At 44.1% G+C, this 16696-nt stretch overlaps 1 protein-coding gene across 1 annotated transcript in view; it reads right to left on the bottom strand.

Annotated features, from left to right (window-relative positions):
- LOC124623179 (fructose-1,6-bisphosphatase 1) overlaps nt 1–275 on the bottom strand; it is a 96952-nt gene extending 96677 nt beyond the window's left edge. Inside the window, exon 1 of the mRNA XM_047148983.1 lies at nt 51–275. Within this exon, the coding sequence (XP_047004939.1) occupies nt 51–223 (173 nt within the window). The 5' untranslated portion in view covers nt 224–275. The remainder of the gene's footprint in view (nt 1–50) is intronic.
- Between the last annotated feature and the right edge of the window lie 16421 nt (nt 276–16696).

Here is a 16696-nt window from a genome sequence, read left to right as displayed (position 1 = left end):
TCCTGTACAGTGCTACAGCGGGCGAGCAGGCGACGAGGGAGCGCACTCACATCTTGGCGATGCCCGCCTTCCGGACGGCCGAGCTGCAGGCCTTGACGGCCGTCTGTATGCAGGTGAGGAGCTGCGTCAGGTCGCCCGTGGCGCCGGGCACCAGCCGCTGCTGCGCCAGCACGAACCGCGTCAGCGTCATCGAGTCCACGTCGAAGCCCCCGTGCGACGTCATCGTTCTCTGCTTCCCTTCCTTCCACGTGAACGCCCGCCGCGCTACTGAAGCGTCGGTTGCTGGCGAGTCGCGGCGAGGCACGCCAGCGGCCGCCAGCCAGGGCTGCCAACATCTGTCGCCGGCCAAGTGGCCTTCACAACTAACAGAGTCAAGGTCTGCTACCTGCTTCACGCTCCACTTTACGGGCCACGCGTACACGCGTAGCATGAAAAGCTATTTTCGGAAACCGATTTTCCCTCGGCTGTTTACATGTTAAACGTGACTCGATTATCACTGTCTGATGAAATATCAGTTTCCCGAGCTTTAGTTGTTTTATGTGAATGGTAGTCTGTCTATAAATCAGCTGTTCCGACTACGCCAGCACGATAAACTTACGTTGTTTACACTTTCGTAATGTTTTTCAATGTAGAGAGAATAAGATATCCTTCTGATTGCCAGTGAACTCGTAAGGAGCAGGAAATTGTATAAGCAGAGATTTTTTAAAAGTTTTCTTTACACGATGCTTTTATTACGCACCTCCCATACGTGCGGTTCAGAAAAAAAGTGCGAAGTGGGTTGATGTTTTGTACACTTGAAATGGATAGAAAATATAGAAGCGGAAAGAATTAACGGATTTTTTGTCGAATGGCTCTGAGCACTATGGGACTCAACTTCTGAGGTCATTAGTGCCCTAGAACTTAGAACTAGTTAAATCTAACTAACCTAAGGACATCACACACATCCATGCCCGAGGCAGCATTCGAACCTGCGACTGTAGCTGTCTCGCGGTTCCAGACTGTAGCGTCTAGAACCGCACGGTCACTTCGGCCGGCGTCCATGTTTCACTTAAATACATGGCTACACTCCATACAAACACTTTCAGAAAAGACTTCCTGACACTTAACTCTATACGCGATGTTAACAAATTTCTCTTCTTCAGAAACGCTTTCCTTGCAATTGCCAGTCTACATTTTATATCCTCTCTACTTCGACCATCATCAGTTATTTTGCTCCCCAAATAGCAAAACTCCTTTACTACTTTAAGTGTCTCATTTCCTAATCCAATTCCCTCAGCATCACCCGACTTAATTCTACTACATTCCATTATCCTCGTTTTGCTTTTGTTGATGTTCGTCTTATATCCTCCTTTCAAGACACTGTCCATTCCGTTCAACTGCTCTTCCAAGTCTTTTGCTGTCTGTGACAGAATAACAATGTCATCGGCGAACCTCAAAGTTTTTATTTCCTCTCCAAGAATTTTAATACCCACTCCAAATTTTTCTTTTATTTCCGTTACTGATTGCTCATTATACAGATTGAATAACATTGAGGATAGGCTACAACCCTGTCTCACTCCCTTCTCAACCACTGCTTCGCTTTCATGGCCCTCGACTCTTATACCTGCCATCTAATTTCTGTACAAACTGTAAATAGCCTTTCGCACCCTGTATTTGACCCCTGCCACCTTCAGAATTTGAAAGAAAGTGCTCCAGGCAACATTGTCAAAAGCCTCTTCTAAGTCTACAAATGCTAAAAATGTAGGTTTGCCTTTCCTTAATCTATCTTCTAAAATAAGTCGTAGGGTCAGTATTGCCTCATGTGTCCCAACATTTGTACGGAATACAAACTAATGTTCCCTGAGGTCGACTTATACCAGTTTTTCCATTCATCTGCAAAGAATTCGTGTTAATATTTTGCAGCCGTGACTTGTTTTCACACCTGTCAACACTTGCTTTCTTTGGGATTGGAATTATTATTCTTGAATTGTTGAAGTCTGAGGGTATTTCACCTGTCTCATACATCTTGCTCACCAGATGGTAGAGTTTTGTCGGGGCTGCCTCTCCCAAGGTTATCAGTAGTTATAACGGAGTGTTGTCTGCTCGCAGGGCCTTGTTTCGAATTAGATCTTTCAGTGCTCTGTCAAATTCTTTACGCAGTGTCGTGTCTCCCAACTCATCTTCATCTACGTCCACTCCATTTCAATAATATTATCCTCACGTACATCGCCCCTGTATAGACCCTCTACATACTCCTTCCACCTTTCTGCCTTCCCTTCTTTGCTTAGAACTGGGTTTCCATCTGAGCTCTTGATATTAATACAAATGGTTCTCTTTTCCCCAAATGTCTCTTTAATTTTCCTGTAGGCAGTATCTATCTTGCCCCTAGTGAGATAAGCCTGTACATCCTTACATTTGTCCTCTAGCCATCCCTGCTTAGCCACTATGCACTATCTCATTTTTGAGACGTTTGTATTCCTTTTCGCCTGCTTCATTTGCTACATTTTTATATTTTCTCCTTTCATCACTCGTCTTTTTACCTACTTGATCCTCTGCTACCTTCGCTATTTCATCTCTCAAAGCTACCCATTCTTCTTCTACTGTATTTCTTTCCCCGTTATTGTCAACCGTTCTCTAATGCTCTCTCTGATACTCTCTACAGCCTCTGGTTCTTTGAGTTTATCCAGGTCCCATTTCCTTAAATTCCCGCCTTTTTGCAGTTTCTTCAGTTTTAATCTACACTTCATTACCAACAGATTGTGGTCAGAGTCCACATCTGCCCCTGGAAATGTCTTACAATTTAAAACGTGGTTCCTAGATCTCTGTCTTACCATTATATAATCCATCCGAAACCTTCTAGTGTATCCAGTCCGCTTCCACACAGAATATATATATATATAATACGTTCTTCTCGTCAGTTGAATTAAAGAAATGAATAACTTCCTGGGCAGATGAATTCTTCTTCTTTCCATCTCTACACACGAATTCACTTCGTCTGTATAAAGCAAAGCAACATTTTAGGAAGTAAGTAACAACATGGCAGTCGTGACTCAGATGCGCTAGAGCTTTTACATGGAGCCGGAAACCGACTGTGAAGGTAAATTGCGGGAGCCAGAGCCGCATTTCCAAAACCGACATTGCGGTGAATGGCTTAATTGTTATGTTTACTGCTTTGTGACGTTTGTACTCTCCTGTACACGGATGGTTCAGTATATTTTCTTTCCCCCGCCCCCCCCCCCTCCGTCGCCCCCCCCCCCCCACCTCGCCCCCCCCCTCCGTTAGCAACGCAAGCGCAGAACAGCTCAAGTGATATGGTGGATATGATTCTCTGCAACGGGTTAGAAAATGGAAGTTACCTGCGAGCCTGTACCATCAACGCGGAAAAATATCCACGCCGCAGATAAGCTGTTTGGGGTACTTTTTCAGCGTCTCAGGGACACAGGTGGATGTCCTCAGTTAGTCGAACACGTCAGATTGAGGAGCATGTACTACATTTACTGGAGGAAAGGCCTGGAACCAGTGTGCTACGACTGACAGCAGCAGAAGGTGGTGCTAGAGGAACAATTGCTCTATCCATACGATCTTCCGCGGTTGTAGAAACTAAGGTCAGAGAACCACCGTAGCACACTGCAGTTCTGTCAGTGGCTCTTGCAGAAGGGTGTCACAGATCCGCTGCTTTCCTTGAAGATTTTATTTAATCTACATCTACATACATACTACGCAATCCACCATACGGTGCGTGGCGGAGGGTACCTCATACCACAACTAGTATCTTCTCTCCCTGTTCCACTCCCAAACAGAACGAGGGAAAAATGACTGCCTGTATGCCTCTGTATGAGCCCTAATCTCTGTTATCTTATCTTTGTGGTCTTCCCCGAAATATAAGTTGGTGGCCGGCCGGTGTGGCCTAGCGGTTCCAGGCGCTTCAGTCTGGAACCGCGCGACCGTTACGGTCGCAGGTTCGAATCCTGCTTCGGACATGGATGTGTGTGATGTCCTTAGGTTAGTTAGGTTTCAGTAGTTCTAAGTTCTAGGGGACTGATGACCTCAGCTGACAAGTCCCTTGGTGCTCAGAGCCAAGCCATATAAGTTGGTGGCAGTAAAATTGTACTGCAGTCAGCCTCATATGCTGGTTCTCTAAATTTCCTCAGTAGCGATTCACGAAGAGAACGCCTCCTTTCCTCCAGAGACTCGCGTGATGATCAAACTTACCAGTAACAAATCTAGCAGCCCGCCTGTGAATTGCTTCTATGTCCTCCCTCAATCCGATCTGATAGGGATCCCAAACGCTCGAGCAGTACTCAAGAATAGGTAGTGTTAGTGTTTTATAAGCGGCCTCCTTTACAGATGAACCACATCTTTCCCAAATATTACCAATGAACCGAAGAGGACTATCCGCCTTCCCCACAACTGCCATTACATGCTTGTCCCACTTCATATCGCTCTGCAGTGTTTATTTAATCGACGTGACTGTGTCAAGCGCTACACTACTAATGGAATATTCAAACATTACGGGATTCTTTTTCCTATTCATCTGCATTAATTTACATTTATCTATATTTAGAGTTAGCTGCCATTTTTACACCAATCACAAATCCTGTCCAAGTCATCTTCTATCCTCCTACAGTCACTCAATGACGACACCTTCCCGTACACCACTGACGAAGCGGAATTCACAAGAAATAGTGTTGTGAACTTTCATAACCAACATGCGTACGCTGACGAAAATCCCTATTCAGTTGCAGAAAGAGGGCATTAACACAGTTTCTCCATCGTCATATAGCCAGGCGTACTTCGTGATAAATTACTAGTACTATACATCCTACCATCAAGATTAAATGTCGTTCGTTAGCATGAGTTACTCGTTAAGGTACTGCCTTCCTTGCTGGAGCATGTGCCATGTTAGCAAAAGCTGCAGATGGATTGCACATGACTGTGCAGGAGCACATCTCCTAGGCAACGTGCGTGATCTTCTGACTCTTGACATTCTAGGACCGCTGGATAGGTCGAGGAGGCCCCCACATCTTGGCCTCCCCGTCCCCCAAATTTCAGTGCCCTTTATTTTTGAGTATGTGGACGTCTGAAGGCATTAGTCCACGCCACCGCAGTCAACGATGTCGAGACGTTGCAGGATAGTGTCTTGAATGTATGTCAGCACTTACAACAAGAACTGGGTGTATTTAAAAGAGTGTGTAATCCCTTACGCAAAAGGGAAGAGGGATGTACTGCTATGGACAGAAGTCACGTTGAGCACCTCCTATAGCAAGTGCCACGAATGGATGTCACATTAGACCTCTCCAATCAACAAGTGAATAGGTAGCAAGAAAGTATGCGTTTCGGCACCCATGGGCGATGGTCTCTTTTTCATATTCTGTACTACCACCTCTCACAATAATGCACACTTTTGTTTTCAGCCAGTATGCAGAAGTGTGCAGATCTCAGAAAGTATGCGTTTCCGGTCTATTTTTATTAGACTATTTTCCGGTCTATTAGACTATTTTTTTCTTGTTTTGGTGGGTACAACCACCTCCCAAAATATTCGACACTTTTTTTTAACATCCTGAATAATTTATTACCTCCACGCCAGACATTTCGTCCGCCCGTAGATATTTAGTATTCACTGTGGTGTCACCGCCAGACACCACACTTGCTAGGTCGTAGCCATTGACTTAGCTGAAGGCTATGCTAACTATCTGCTCTGCAAATGAGCGAGGCTTCGTCAGTGTGCATCGCTACCTACGTCGTCCGTACAACTGGGGCGAGTGCTAGTCCGTATCTCGAGACCTGCCGTGTGGTGGCGCTCGGTCTGCGATCACACAGTGGCGACACGCGGGTCCGACATGTACTAATGGACCGCGGCCGATTTAAGCTACCACCTAGCAAGTGTGGTGTCTGGCGGTGACACCACATTCCTCCCCCGCAAATCGGCGAACGGTCGTGTTATAAGGCTTCCGCCCGCCGTGGGGAGGAATGTGGTGTCACCGCCAGACACCACATTCACCGTGCGGCGCCGAGTGGGATCGTTAGTTCAGTATAGTTCTTTCACTTTACGGGATCCGATGTCGAAGGCACAGCCGTATGCTCTGTGTAATAGGAATTAGTAATCATTGAAGCAAAAGTTCTTTTTCCCAATGGACGTTAAGACATGTCATAAAATGACACGGTGAAGCATTGCACGATGGTTTTTAAATAGTTACATTCACTTCAGCTGCAGACACACCAATAAGACACGTAAGTTTTAAGTGTTGTGATATCATTTGTATATATTCCCTACCCAGGAAGCCGTCCGTAGTACTGTCTGGTGCCACTTGCGCACTGACATAGGTTTCACAGCACTTAGCCCGACCGGCGGTTTTCAAATGTTTCTTAAAAGTTTTCAAAACTTTTTAGAAAAAAATTTGTTTTCTGTCTTTTATGTGTATTGCGGCGTGTGAAAATTATCTCTCGTCTTTTGCTATTTCCAGTACGACACCTGGGGATTGGCTTATAACAGTACGAAACCGGTCGTGTGAAAATAAAGTAATTTACAACTGAAGCGCTATTTTCAACCTCTGCTATAATGCTCAGTTGCGGATGTTCTTCCAACAGGATTGCTTGTACAATAAAAGCACTTGGAATATGTCTTGGTGTCATGAAGTCAAACCAAACAAACGCCCTATCTGTGGAAAGTAACGAACATGACCTACACTTGCAGCCCAGCTCTGCCGTCATTATGTAAAGCACAAAGTTCCTACTCAAGAGGGCTATTTTCAGAGGACGCCCCGTTACTTTGCATCGGAAAACTTCCTGCGATTTGTTAACACGTTTAGTTATCATCGGTTGTGTAAGCATCTGCCTCCACTAACAAAGGAATATACAGAGGCAGCAGAGGACATTCGACTAGCCGCCTCCGTACAACGACTGCCCATATTTGAAGGAAGTTACTCATGAACTGTCGCGAACCTGATGTGCGATTTGCTGCCGGCCGGTGTGGCGGAGCGGTTCTAGGCGCTTCAGCCTGGAACCGCGCGACCTCTACGGTCGTAGGTTCGAATCCTGCCTCGGGCATGGATGTGTGTGATGTCCTTAGGTTAGTTAGGTTTAAGTAGTTCTAAGTTCTAGGGGACTGATGACCTCAAATGTAAAGTCCCATAGTGCTCAGAGCCATTTGAACCATTTTGCGATTTGCTCTGCCTGTTTCTTCAACTTTTTCAAATCATGCCTGGCTCGAGCTCCGAGGCAAATGTTGGTAGGCGATGATACTCCGCATAGACGGCTCAGAGAACCACGAGGGAACAGGCTGAGCCTTCTGGAATAGTTGCGCGTAAGTACGATTTAAACACACGCTGTCAAAGGAAATGACAATAATGACGGCAGAGCTTACAACGATCTAGGAAGCCCTAAGTACCGCTGTGCAGTCTCGGGGGGGGGGGGGGGGGGATGAAACATTGTTACCTTTTTGGGCTATCAATCTGCGCTCACTCTCCTCAAATATTTTCAGCGAAGCCATGCAAACCACAGCCCACGAGTTAACAGCGTACATAGACAAACTGGAAGGGAATGCTCGCGGCATCTCTATATATTGGATTGAAGCACGCTACGAAAGCGTTGACCTCAGGTATAGTAGACTGTATAGACATTCCAGCGGAAGATCTCTTACCTATTTGCAGGAGGAATGTTAGGGCCGAGTGGGACGAAGAATGGCAAAGCTTCTTAGACAACTTCAGGAAAATACGATACGTAGATAACTCCAGTCCTACCAAACAGTCCTTGATAGCACAGACTTACGTATTCACGGAAATTTGCAGTTACCGTAGCACGGCTGAAGTCCAAAAGTCCAAACACTGTCGATATGCACAGCACCTACACCGCATAAGCGTGGTATATATATATATATATATATATATATATATATATATATATATATATATAGTGTGTGAAATCTTATGGGACTTAACTAACTGCTAAGGTCATCAGTCCCTAAGCTTACACACAACTTAACCTAAATCATCCTAAGGATAAACACACACACCCATGCCCGAGGGAGGACTCGAACCTTCGCCAGGACCAGCCGCACAGTCCATGACTGCAGCGCCTGAGACCGCTCGGCTAACCCCGCGCGGCAAGCGTGGTACCAAAAAAGTCACTGCTAATAAGTGGAAACTAGGAATCACATATTTCTGGACGCATCAGTTGGTGGAATCTCACATCAACTTTGCTAAGAAATCTTGTTAGCAAGAAATAACAGTTACTATCAACTGTGCCAACATTATTGGCAACCAAAGACTTTGTAGTGTACGAAGAACTTTACTTCTTTCTAACGGATGCGAAAAGAGAGAGAGGAACTAACTCACGTAAACTAAATGTTATTTCGAGTTGCTTTCGACTTTGTTTTGATTCTTGAGTCATCATAATTAGTGTATGTTTTTATCGAAGTGCTTTTGTATATTTATCGGTTGTACGTGATCATAAATGCCTTACGTAGACGGCTGTCTGGGAAATACTCAAACGCCAGTAAAAAGTTTATTTTTTTTTACTTACTTTAGGTCAGCCTGTGCGAAGTACAGAAACAGAATGCTAAACGACAGTAGAAAAGCACAGGCCACGGAAACAGAGTTTCTGAGAGGAATCAATGGTTGTAGCAAATTGGATCACATTAAGAACGACGACCTTAAAAGAGAATACTAAACTCCATACTGTTGCATAAAGATAAGTCGTTGTTTAATGTTGTCCCCAAAATTCTCGAAAAGTTCTTGACCGATTTAATTTCCATTTTGACACAAGATTGTAATGAACTTTTGGACGAACACGGGATATATATACAGGGTGGTCCATTGATCGTGACCGGGCCAAATATCTCACGAAATAAGCGTCAAACGAAAAAACTACAAAGAACGAAACTTGTCTACCTTGAAGAGGGAAGCAGATGGCGCTATGGTTGGTCCGCTAGTTGGTGCTGCCATAGGTCAAACGGATATCAACTGAGTTTTTTTAAATAGGAACCCCCATTTTTTATTACATATTCGTGTAGTACGTAAAGAAATATTAATGTTTTAGTTGGACCACCTTTCTCGCTTTGTGATAGATGGCGCTGTAATAGTGACAAACATATGGCTCACAATTTTAGACGAACAGTTGGCAACAGGTAGGTTTTTTAAATTAAAATACAGAACGTAGATACGTTTGAACATTTTATTTCGGTTGTTCCAATGTGATACATGTACCTTTGTGAACTTATCATTTCTGAGAACGTATGCTGCTACATCGTGATTACCTGTAAATACTACATTAATGCAATAAATGCTCAAAATGATGTCCATCAACCTCAGTGCATTTGGCAATACGTGTAACGACATTCCTCTCAACACCGACGTTTTTGAGATTCCCGATTCTCGTGCAATTTGTCTGCTACTGATGTGCGGATTAGCCGCGACAGCAGCTAAAACACCTACTCAGGCGTCATCATTTGTTGCAGGTCGTGGCTGACGTTTCAAATGTGGCTGAACACTTCCTGTTTCCTTAAAAAACGTAACAATCCGGCGAACGGTCCGGACACTTGGATGATGTCCAGGATACCGGGCAGCATACATAGCACACGCCCGTTGGGCATTTTGATCACAATAGCCATACATCAAGACGATATCGACCTTTTCCGCAATTGGTAAACGGTCCATTTTAACACGGGTAATGTATCACAAAGCAAATACCGTCCGCACTGCCGGAATGTTACGTGATACCATACTATTACAGCCCCATCTATCACAAAGCGAAAAAAGTGGTCCAACTAAAACATTTATATTTCTTTAGGTACTACACGAATATGTAATTAAAAACGGGGGTTCCTATTTAGAAAAACGCAGTTGATATTCGTTTGACCTATGGCAGCGCCATCTAGCGGGCCAACCATAACGCCATCTAGTTCCCCCTTCAAGGTAGACAAGTATCGTTCTTTGTAGTTTTTTCGTTCGATGCTTATTTCGTGAGATATTTGGCCCAGTCACTATCAATGGATCACCCTGTATGTATTGTGTGTGTAATATATAAAGAGGTATGTAATATATGAAGGGTTAATGTCGTTATCAAAAAACTCGAAAAGTCCTTGATCGATTTGCTTCCAATTTTTACATGTTCTTCTAAATGAATCTTCAGACAGACATAGGCTATATAAGCTGTGCTGAAGGAGAGTACGAACTTTTAAGACTAAGAATTGGAAGAGAGAAACTAGAAATGATAGATGAATTTACTGATAGCTCCTGGCAGATTAAAACTGTGTGCCGGACCGAGCCTCGAGCTTTTTAACTGGTGACGTGTGGGCCAATGAAGCTTCTGCCCACTGTCACAGGAAAACACCGTCATAAAGCCGGAAGCAGACTCGACATAGGCTCTGAGGTATCTCCAGCAGCTGGTGTGCCAGCGCGGCCTATGTCGAGACTCTGCCTGCGGTTCCAAGGGGCGGGTGGCTTGAGCCCGCATCAGTAGGACGTCGGCCAAGAGTCACAAACTGCCGGCTGGATAGGTGTCAGCACAAGCTGCCGCCCGAGGCAGAACAATACCTGCCTGCAGGCTGCGCTAGTTTAAAAGACTGCATATACCGACACATCCAGTTTGGGAAGCATGAGTGTAATTATCAGTGGGAACAGCACTTACTAAAAATCGTTGCTGTCCCCGTTTCTATGCAGTGATGAAAGTATTATTTTTCTCTATACTGTATTTTTTTCTTTTTACTATAATAATGGTGCCCAGTGCGACGTATTTTTCACCTCAGTGTATGAAATCAATTAGGGTGCTACCTTGTTAGATGCTGTGGTATTTTGATTCACTGGAACATACCCATGTGACAAGCAGTTGTCCAGTAGTTGTTCGTGTCGCAAAATCGGAGCTCTCATTATTGTGGAACGTGGGCAAAAGTCTATTTTGTGGTGTTATTAACTGTTTAAGGAATAAGAGTACTTCTACCATTATTAGAGTGATCACTTAGTTACATGTTTCATAGATCATTTGAATGATTCTTTTATCAAATTGTTGTGGAATGAGATAGATGTCCCTTTGATACTGAAAGGAGTACCAAACTACACTTACATTCAAAGTGTATCGTACCAAAGATTAGAATTGTAGAATAAATTTACCAATTGCAATAAAGATATGAGAGAAACCACTAAAGATACTTACCGTATATCTTTTAAATAATGCGTGTTATATAGTAGTTGATTATTTCGACAGTTAAGAGAGGGGGCTGGTAAAAATATAACTCAAATTAAGAGTTGAAAGCCTCTGAACTTCACAAATATCTTTCATAATACAACGCAACGTGTGAGAGACTAATTCTCGCGATCTCTCATAAATAATGACAATGTCCAGTTGTCACTGTGAGCTGCACATTCATTCATTATCGAGGGATGCTGATCAGTTTTTCTTTTCTTTTTTTTTTTTTCTTTTCAAACAGACAAGCGGGTCATCAAGAAGGATGTAATGGAAGTGTAGCACTATCGACACGACCCGATGTCAGCGGATGTCTCTCTCTGTTTCTGTGTGCCTGTGTGTGTGTGTGTGTGTGTGTGTGTGTGTGTGCGCGCAATGCTTGCAGAAGTGGCTACAACTAGTGATGAGATATGGAGGTATGAAAGAATACCATAATATCACTCTTGATATTATCAGCCAACTTCTTTTCGAGGATGTATATACAAAATATCTTTGTACACAAGATATAAATCGTTATCAAAGTAAATTAAGAAGTAATTACATACCAGTATCAATGAGTTATTCATCTTTGCAATGCAGCAGTCCACGCTTTACGTTTCTGAGTTTCTCAATGCATAAAAAAATTTTAATTTTAGGATAGTTCATTTGTATAGGGTTAGTTAATGGTGGGCGGGGAAGGGTGTGGGGGGGGGGGGGGGGGAAGGGAGCGGTCGAGAGGGAGAACCTGCCCCCTCTTGCAGTCTGAATACAGACTTGAAATACATTACAAAATTTCTCTCTAATTTATAGCAACCATTGTCCGCCTCTCCGCCGAATCGCTGATTGGACATTGCCAACAGCGACGAAAATACTGCAGCGTTAAGAAACAGTTGTACAGGCTGACGAAAAAAATGTCGCACTTGGCGGTGGCCATATGATTCCTCATCCAAATTCAAGACAAAAGTATATGTAGCAAAACCCAGTTCCGCCAACAGGTTTAACAGAAATGCGATTTAGAAAACGACGCTCTGGCAATGCTGCAATTGCGTGCAGCGTGGCCAAGAACAGGTAGCATGAACCCTGTACTGTGCCGGAGGTATCCCATTACCTCGGTGAGACGAGGCAATGCCGTGAGGAACGCACACGCAGATTCGCCGATATTCCAGTCGCCTTCGCTTCAAATATACATATATTTTTTAATTAAAGCACCAAGTGGTATGCACGCGAACTATTGGGTCGTGAACATCCATGAGAGGAGTACCATAAACTTCTTCCTTTAAGTGTCTCCACAAACAAAAAATGGCTCTGAGCACTATGGGACTTAACATCTATGGTCATCAGTCCCCTAGAACTTAGAGCTACTTAAACCTAACCAACCTAAGGACATCACACAACACCCAGTCATCACGAGGCAGAGAAAATCCCTGACCCCGCCGGGAATCGAACCCGGGAACCCGGGCGTGGGAAGCGAGAACGCTACCGCACGACCACGAGCTGCGGACCACAAACGAAAATCTAGTGGACTTCGGTCCGGGGAACATGGAGGCATTAACAGTGAACTCCACGACCAGCCCATTAACCTGGAAACGATTTATTTAAATAGTTACGCACATCCATACCAAAGTGTGACGGTGCACCATCGTGCTGAAATCGTAACTGCCACGAACACCAAGTACAATGTTTTCTAATGTGTCAGGCAAAGTATAGTAAGGAAACATACGATAAAGGGGCGCATTCAATTTGTCCGGCAACAGGCAAGGGCCGAAAAGCATTCCTCCCACGATGCCAGCCCACAGGTTTATGCGAAAGCGCGCCTGAAAGCCACATTCACAGGTAACATGGGGCTTGTGTTCCGACCAATAATGGCTGTTGTGAAGATCGAAAATACCTTCACGAGTGTAGTAAGATTTGTCAGTCCATATCACGTTGTTAATAAAATTTTCGTTGTCTACCACTTGGTGCAAAAGCCATTCATAAAACTGTACACGTCGAATGCGGTCTTCTGGCCGCTGGCGTTGAGTTAACGTTGTTGTTGTTGTGGTGGTCTTCAGTCCTGAGACTGGTTTGATGCAGCTCTCCATGCTACTCTATCCTGTGCAAGCTACTTCATCTCCCAGTACCTACTGCAACCTGCATCCCTCTGAATCTGCTCAGTGTATTCATCTCTTGTTCTCCCTCTACGATTTTTACCCTCCACGCTGCCCTCCAATGCTAAATTTGCGATCCCTTGATGCCTCAAAACATGTCCTACCAACCGATCCCTTCTTCTAGTCAAGTTGTGCCACAAACTTCTCTTCTCCCCAATCCTATTCAATACCTCCTCATTAGTTACGTGATCTACCCACCTTGTCTTCAGCATTCTTCTGTAGCACCACATTTCGAAAGCTGAGTTAACGTGCAGCGTTAGAAATGCAATTGTTCATCATGCAACACTTCAACAACCAGTCCTTGAAATACCTGGAACTGCCTTGTAATATCACGGGTACTTCACCGAGGTGACTGGCGAACGGTTTCAAGAATCACGTCCTCTGTCTGTAGAGTACGTCTAGTCCTTGTACGACCTCTGTTCGTTGCTTGTGGACGAAGATTACCGATTTCCCGAAGACTTTGCTCCAGCATTGTTAGCGGGATGGCGTCTTTGAGAGTAATGTGTTGCATACGCACGAGCAGCAGAAGCAGCTTGGTTATCGGATGCACCCGGCACCAAAAGCACATCGACTTATCCATCGGGAAGGCGCTCTACATGAACTTGTCAGGACCAGATACGGTTGTGCACTGCGTGGTTAGTAGACCATACGCGCGGTTTAATGGAATCCACTGTCATTTGATAGGCTATTTTCATGTGACAAAATGGTGTCCTGTTTATATATAACGAAAACTAGGAACGCACGTCTAAAAGATGAGAAAATGATTCGAAGTATAGCTCCATGGTGGACGTGGGTTTGATGTCCCAGCAGTCTACTCAGACAGGTACGACGGTTGGTACAGTGGTGTTGGGTGATACGTGTATCTTTGTACATTCTGATGCGCTGGACGATGCGACAGTGTTGCCAACTACTCGAACTCGGGACCTTTACCTTTTGCAGGCAAGTGCTCTACCATCTGAGCCACCCATGCACGACTCACGACCCGCCCTCACAGCCTTAATTCCTCCAGTACCACATCTCGTACATTCCAAACTTCACAGGACGTCTCCTGCAGACCTCAGAAGGTAGAGCTCTTGCCCACGAAAGCAAAGGGCCCGATTTCGAATCTCGGTCTGGCACACAGTTTTATTCTACCAGGAAGTTTCATATCAATGCACACTCCGCTGCAGAGTGAAAATTTCATTCTGGAGTAATGTATGTGGCAGTCATCTGTCTCCCTATTGAGCTGCCTTCAGCTCTATTTGCAGGTGTATCTGTACTTTCGATTCTGGAGAGAAGGATTAACAGTAGAGTGTTTCATTAGACAGCCACAGTGGCACTTTAGTAATCATATACTGCATTCTCTAAACTAATATTTTACAGTTCACGCAGCTATCGTTATATTATCTAAACATTTATCTGTTCCTATAACCATGTTTAGTATGTATCAGTAGTGGAACAAAGTTAGTTATGGGCCATTTTGTTAGTGTAGGTTGCCTATATCAGGGGCAGGTATGCACTCAGGAACAAACCTATTGTTCTCCTTTGTCTGAAAGGTACTTCAAATATTGTTCTCCTTTCATCGACAGGTATTTAACCTATTGTTCTCCTTTGATTGACAGGTCCTTAACCTATTGCTCTGCTAAAAGGATCCTTCCTTTTGATTGACAGGTACTTAACCTATTGTTCTCCTTTGATTCACATGTCCTTAACCCATTGTTCTGATAAAAGGATCCTTCCTTTTGATTGACAGGCACTTAACCTATTGTTCCCCCACCCCCACTCCCTTCCCCTTTAGGAAACCCCCCCCCCTCGCTGCTACAGGTACACTTTCAGGTCTCAGTTATTGAAATAGCCCCTCTCACTCTTATCAATTTGATTGACTGCTTAATTAAATTCATCAGTTAATTAACGTCTCCCCTTCTGGTAAATCCCCTCCACTCACATCCTCCCTCCCTGAAATTGGCGGGAAAAAGACTCAGTTGATCGCTCATTTGGAGGGAATTCGATTTTAGTATATGGAATATTGTTTAAACAATTTAGACAATATGTGGAATATTGTTTATTTAAACAATTTATGGGATTCAAGGCAATGTACGGAATATATGGAAACTTGTGGTTCTGTGGTGGAGAGGCAGGATCTCGTAACAGGAAATTCAAGGGTATATTGATTATTTATAAAAGATTCAGTTTTCGTGGGTTGGAGATCTCTTGCTCATCATTCTCAGCTGTCTGGAAAGATGTAGTCTTGTAAGAAGTAATTACATGGGGTAAACATGTTGCATAACTTAATGTTCAGCACTGTAGTCCGGTTGTCTTAACCAAATGTTTGGCCCTTTGTCGGCAATTAACCTATTGTTCTGTTAAGTGGCTTTCCATGTAACCTCCATCCCCTTAATCTATTGTACCGCCTTTGATACAATATTAAGTTATTAGTTATGTTTTCCCACCACTTTCGAATTTCACTCGCTTTTGAAAGCCATTTCTGGCTCACTCTCCTTTGTCACCCACTCCCACCCTCTTAAACTATTGTACCACATTTTACATAAAAACTATGCACATTAATTATGCAAATTAACCTTGTGTTCTGCACTTAAGCTGCTGCTATGCCCCATGTCATCCAACCACCCACACCCTCCCCTTAACTATTGTACAGCTAACACCACGCTGATACAAAAAATTTATGCAAATTAATTGAATCGATATCCTTCACATATATAGGGTAGTTTTTTTTTAATTCCCAGCATCGTATTGTTAGGGGAAATGGATGGAATATAGTTTAAACAAAAGATCGCTAGTAAAAAAGACATCCCACCAGCCAGCACCCTCGCCAATGCTGCCAACTCGGGGCACACTGCCAGGAGTCAGGAAGCACTGGCGGCTCCCGTGAGGTGACGAACGCTGGGGCGCGAGCAACCGCCCTCACGCCGCTGTCACCTACAGCCAGCAGATGAAAGCCGCGTCTATATTCAAGTATAAAGTTAGAGTTCTTTGAGTGTTATACTGACGGCACATGTCCATGTAAATGAGAGCCAAGTCACCTTCTGGACTGCGTGTGTGTGTTTACCATTGCTGGTGCGAAACCTCTCTACCTATGGATACTGACGTAATGGGTCATGCTATTGAAATCTGTTCCAATGCTTCCCAGAATAGCACAGTCTGGATTGTTCCTAGCGATCCTAATGGGACAAGCGAGCTGCCTCTAGCTGTGCATGTGTGTATACCTGCCCAGCGTTACTGACACATTGCCACAAAATGTTCGAGTGCCGACTCACCATCTAAAAGGTTCTCAATGTTATACGGACATCACATGGCTATGTAAAATAAGAGCTAAGTCGACCTCTGGGAAATTGTCAAGTGCTGCAGAAATAGTTAACGATCGCTTTTGTAAGAGCTTCCGTGATTTCTCGGCTTGTCTGAATCGAAATTCTTGC

This window comes from Schistocerca americana, chromosome 7 (assembly GCF_021461395.2).
Source record: "Schistocerca americana isolate TAMUIC-IGC-003095 chromosome 7, iqSchAmer2.1, whole genome shotgun sequence".
In the NCBI taxonomy this organism is placed as follows: domain Eukaryota; kingdom Metazoa; phylum Arthropoda; class Insecta; order Orthoptera; family Acrididae; genus Schistocerca; species Schistocerca americana.
Note: the sequence above shows the minus strand (reverse complement) of the source record. Positions and strands in the feature narration are given on the sequence as shown.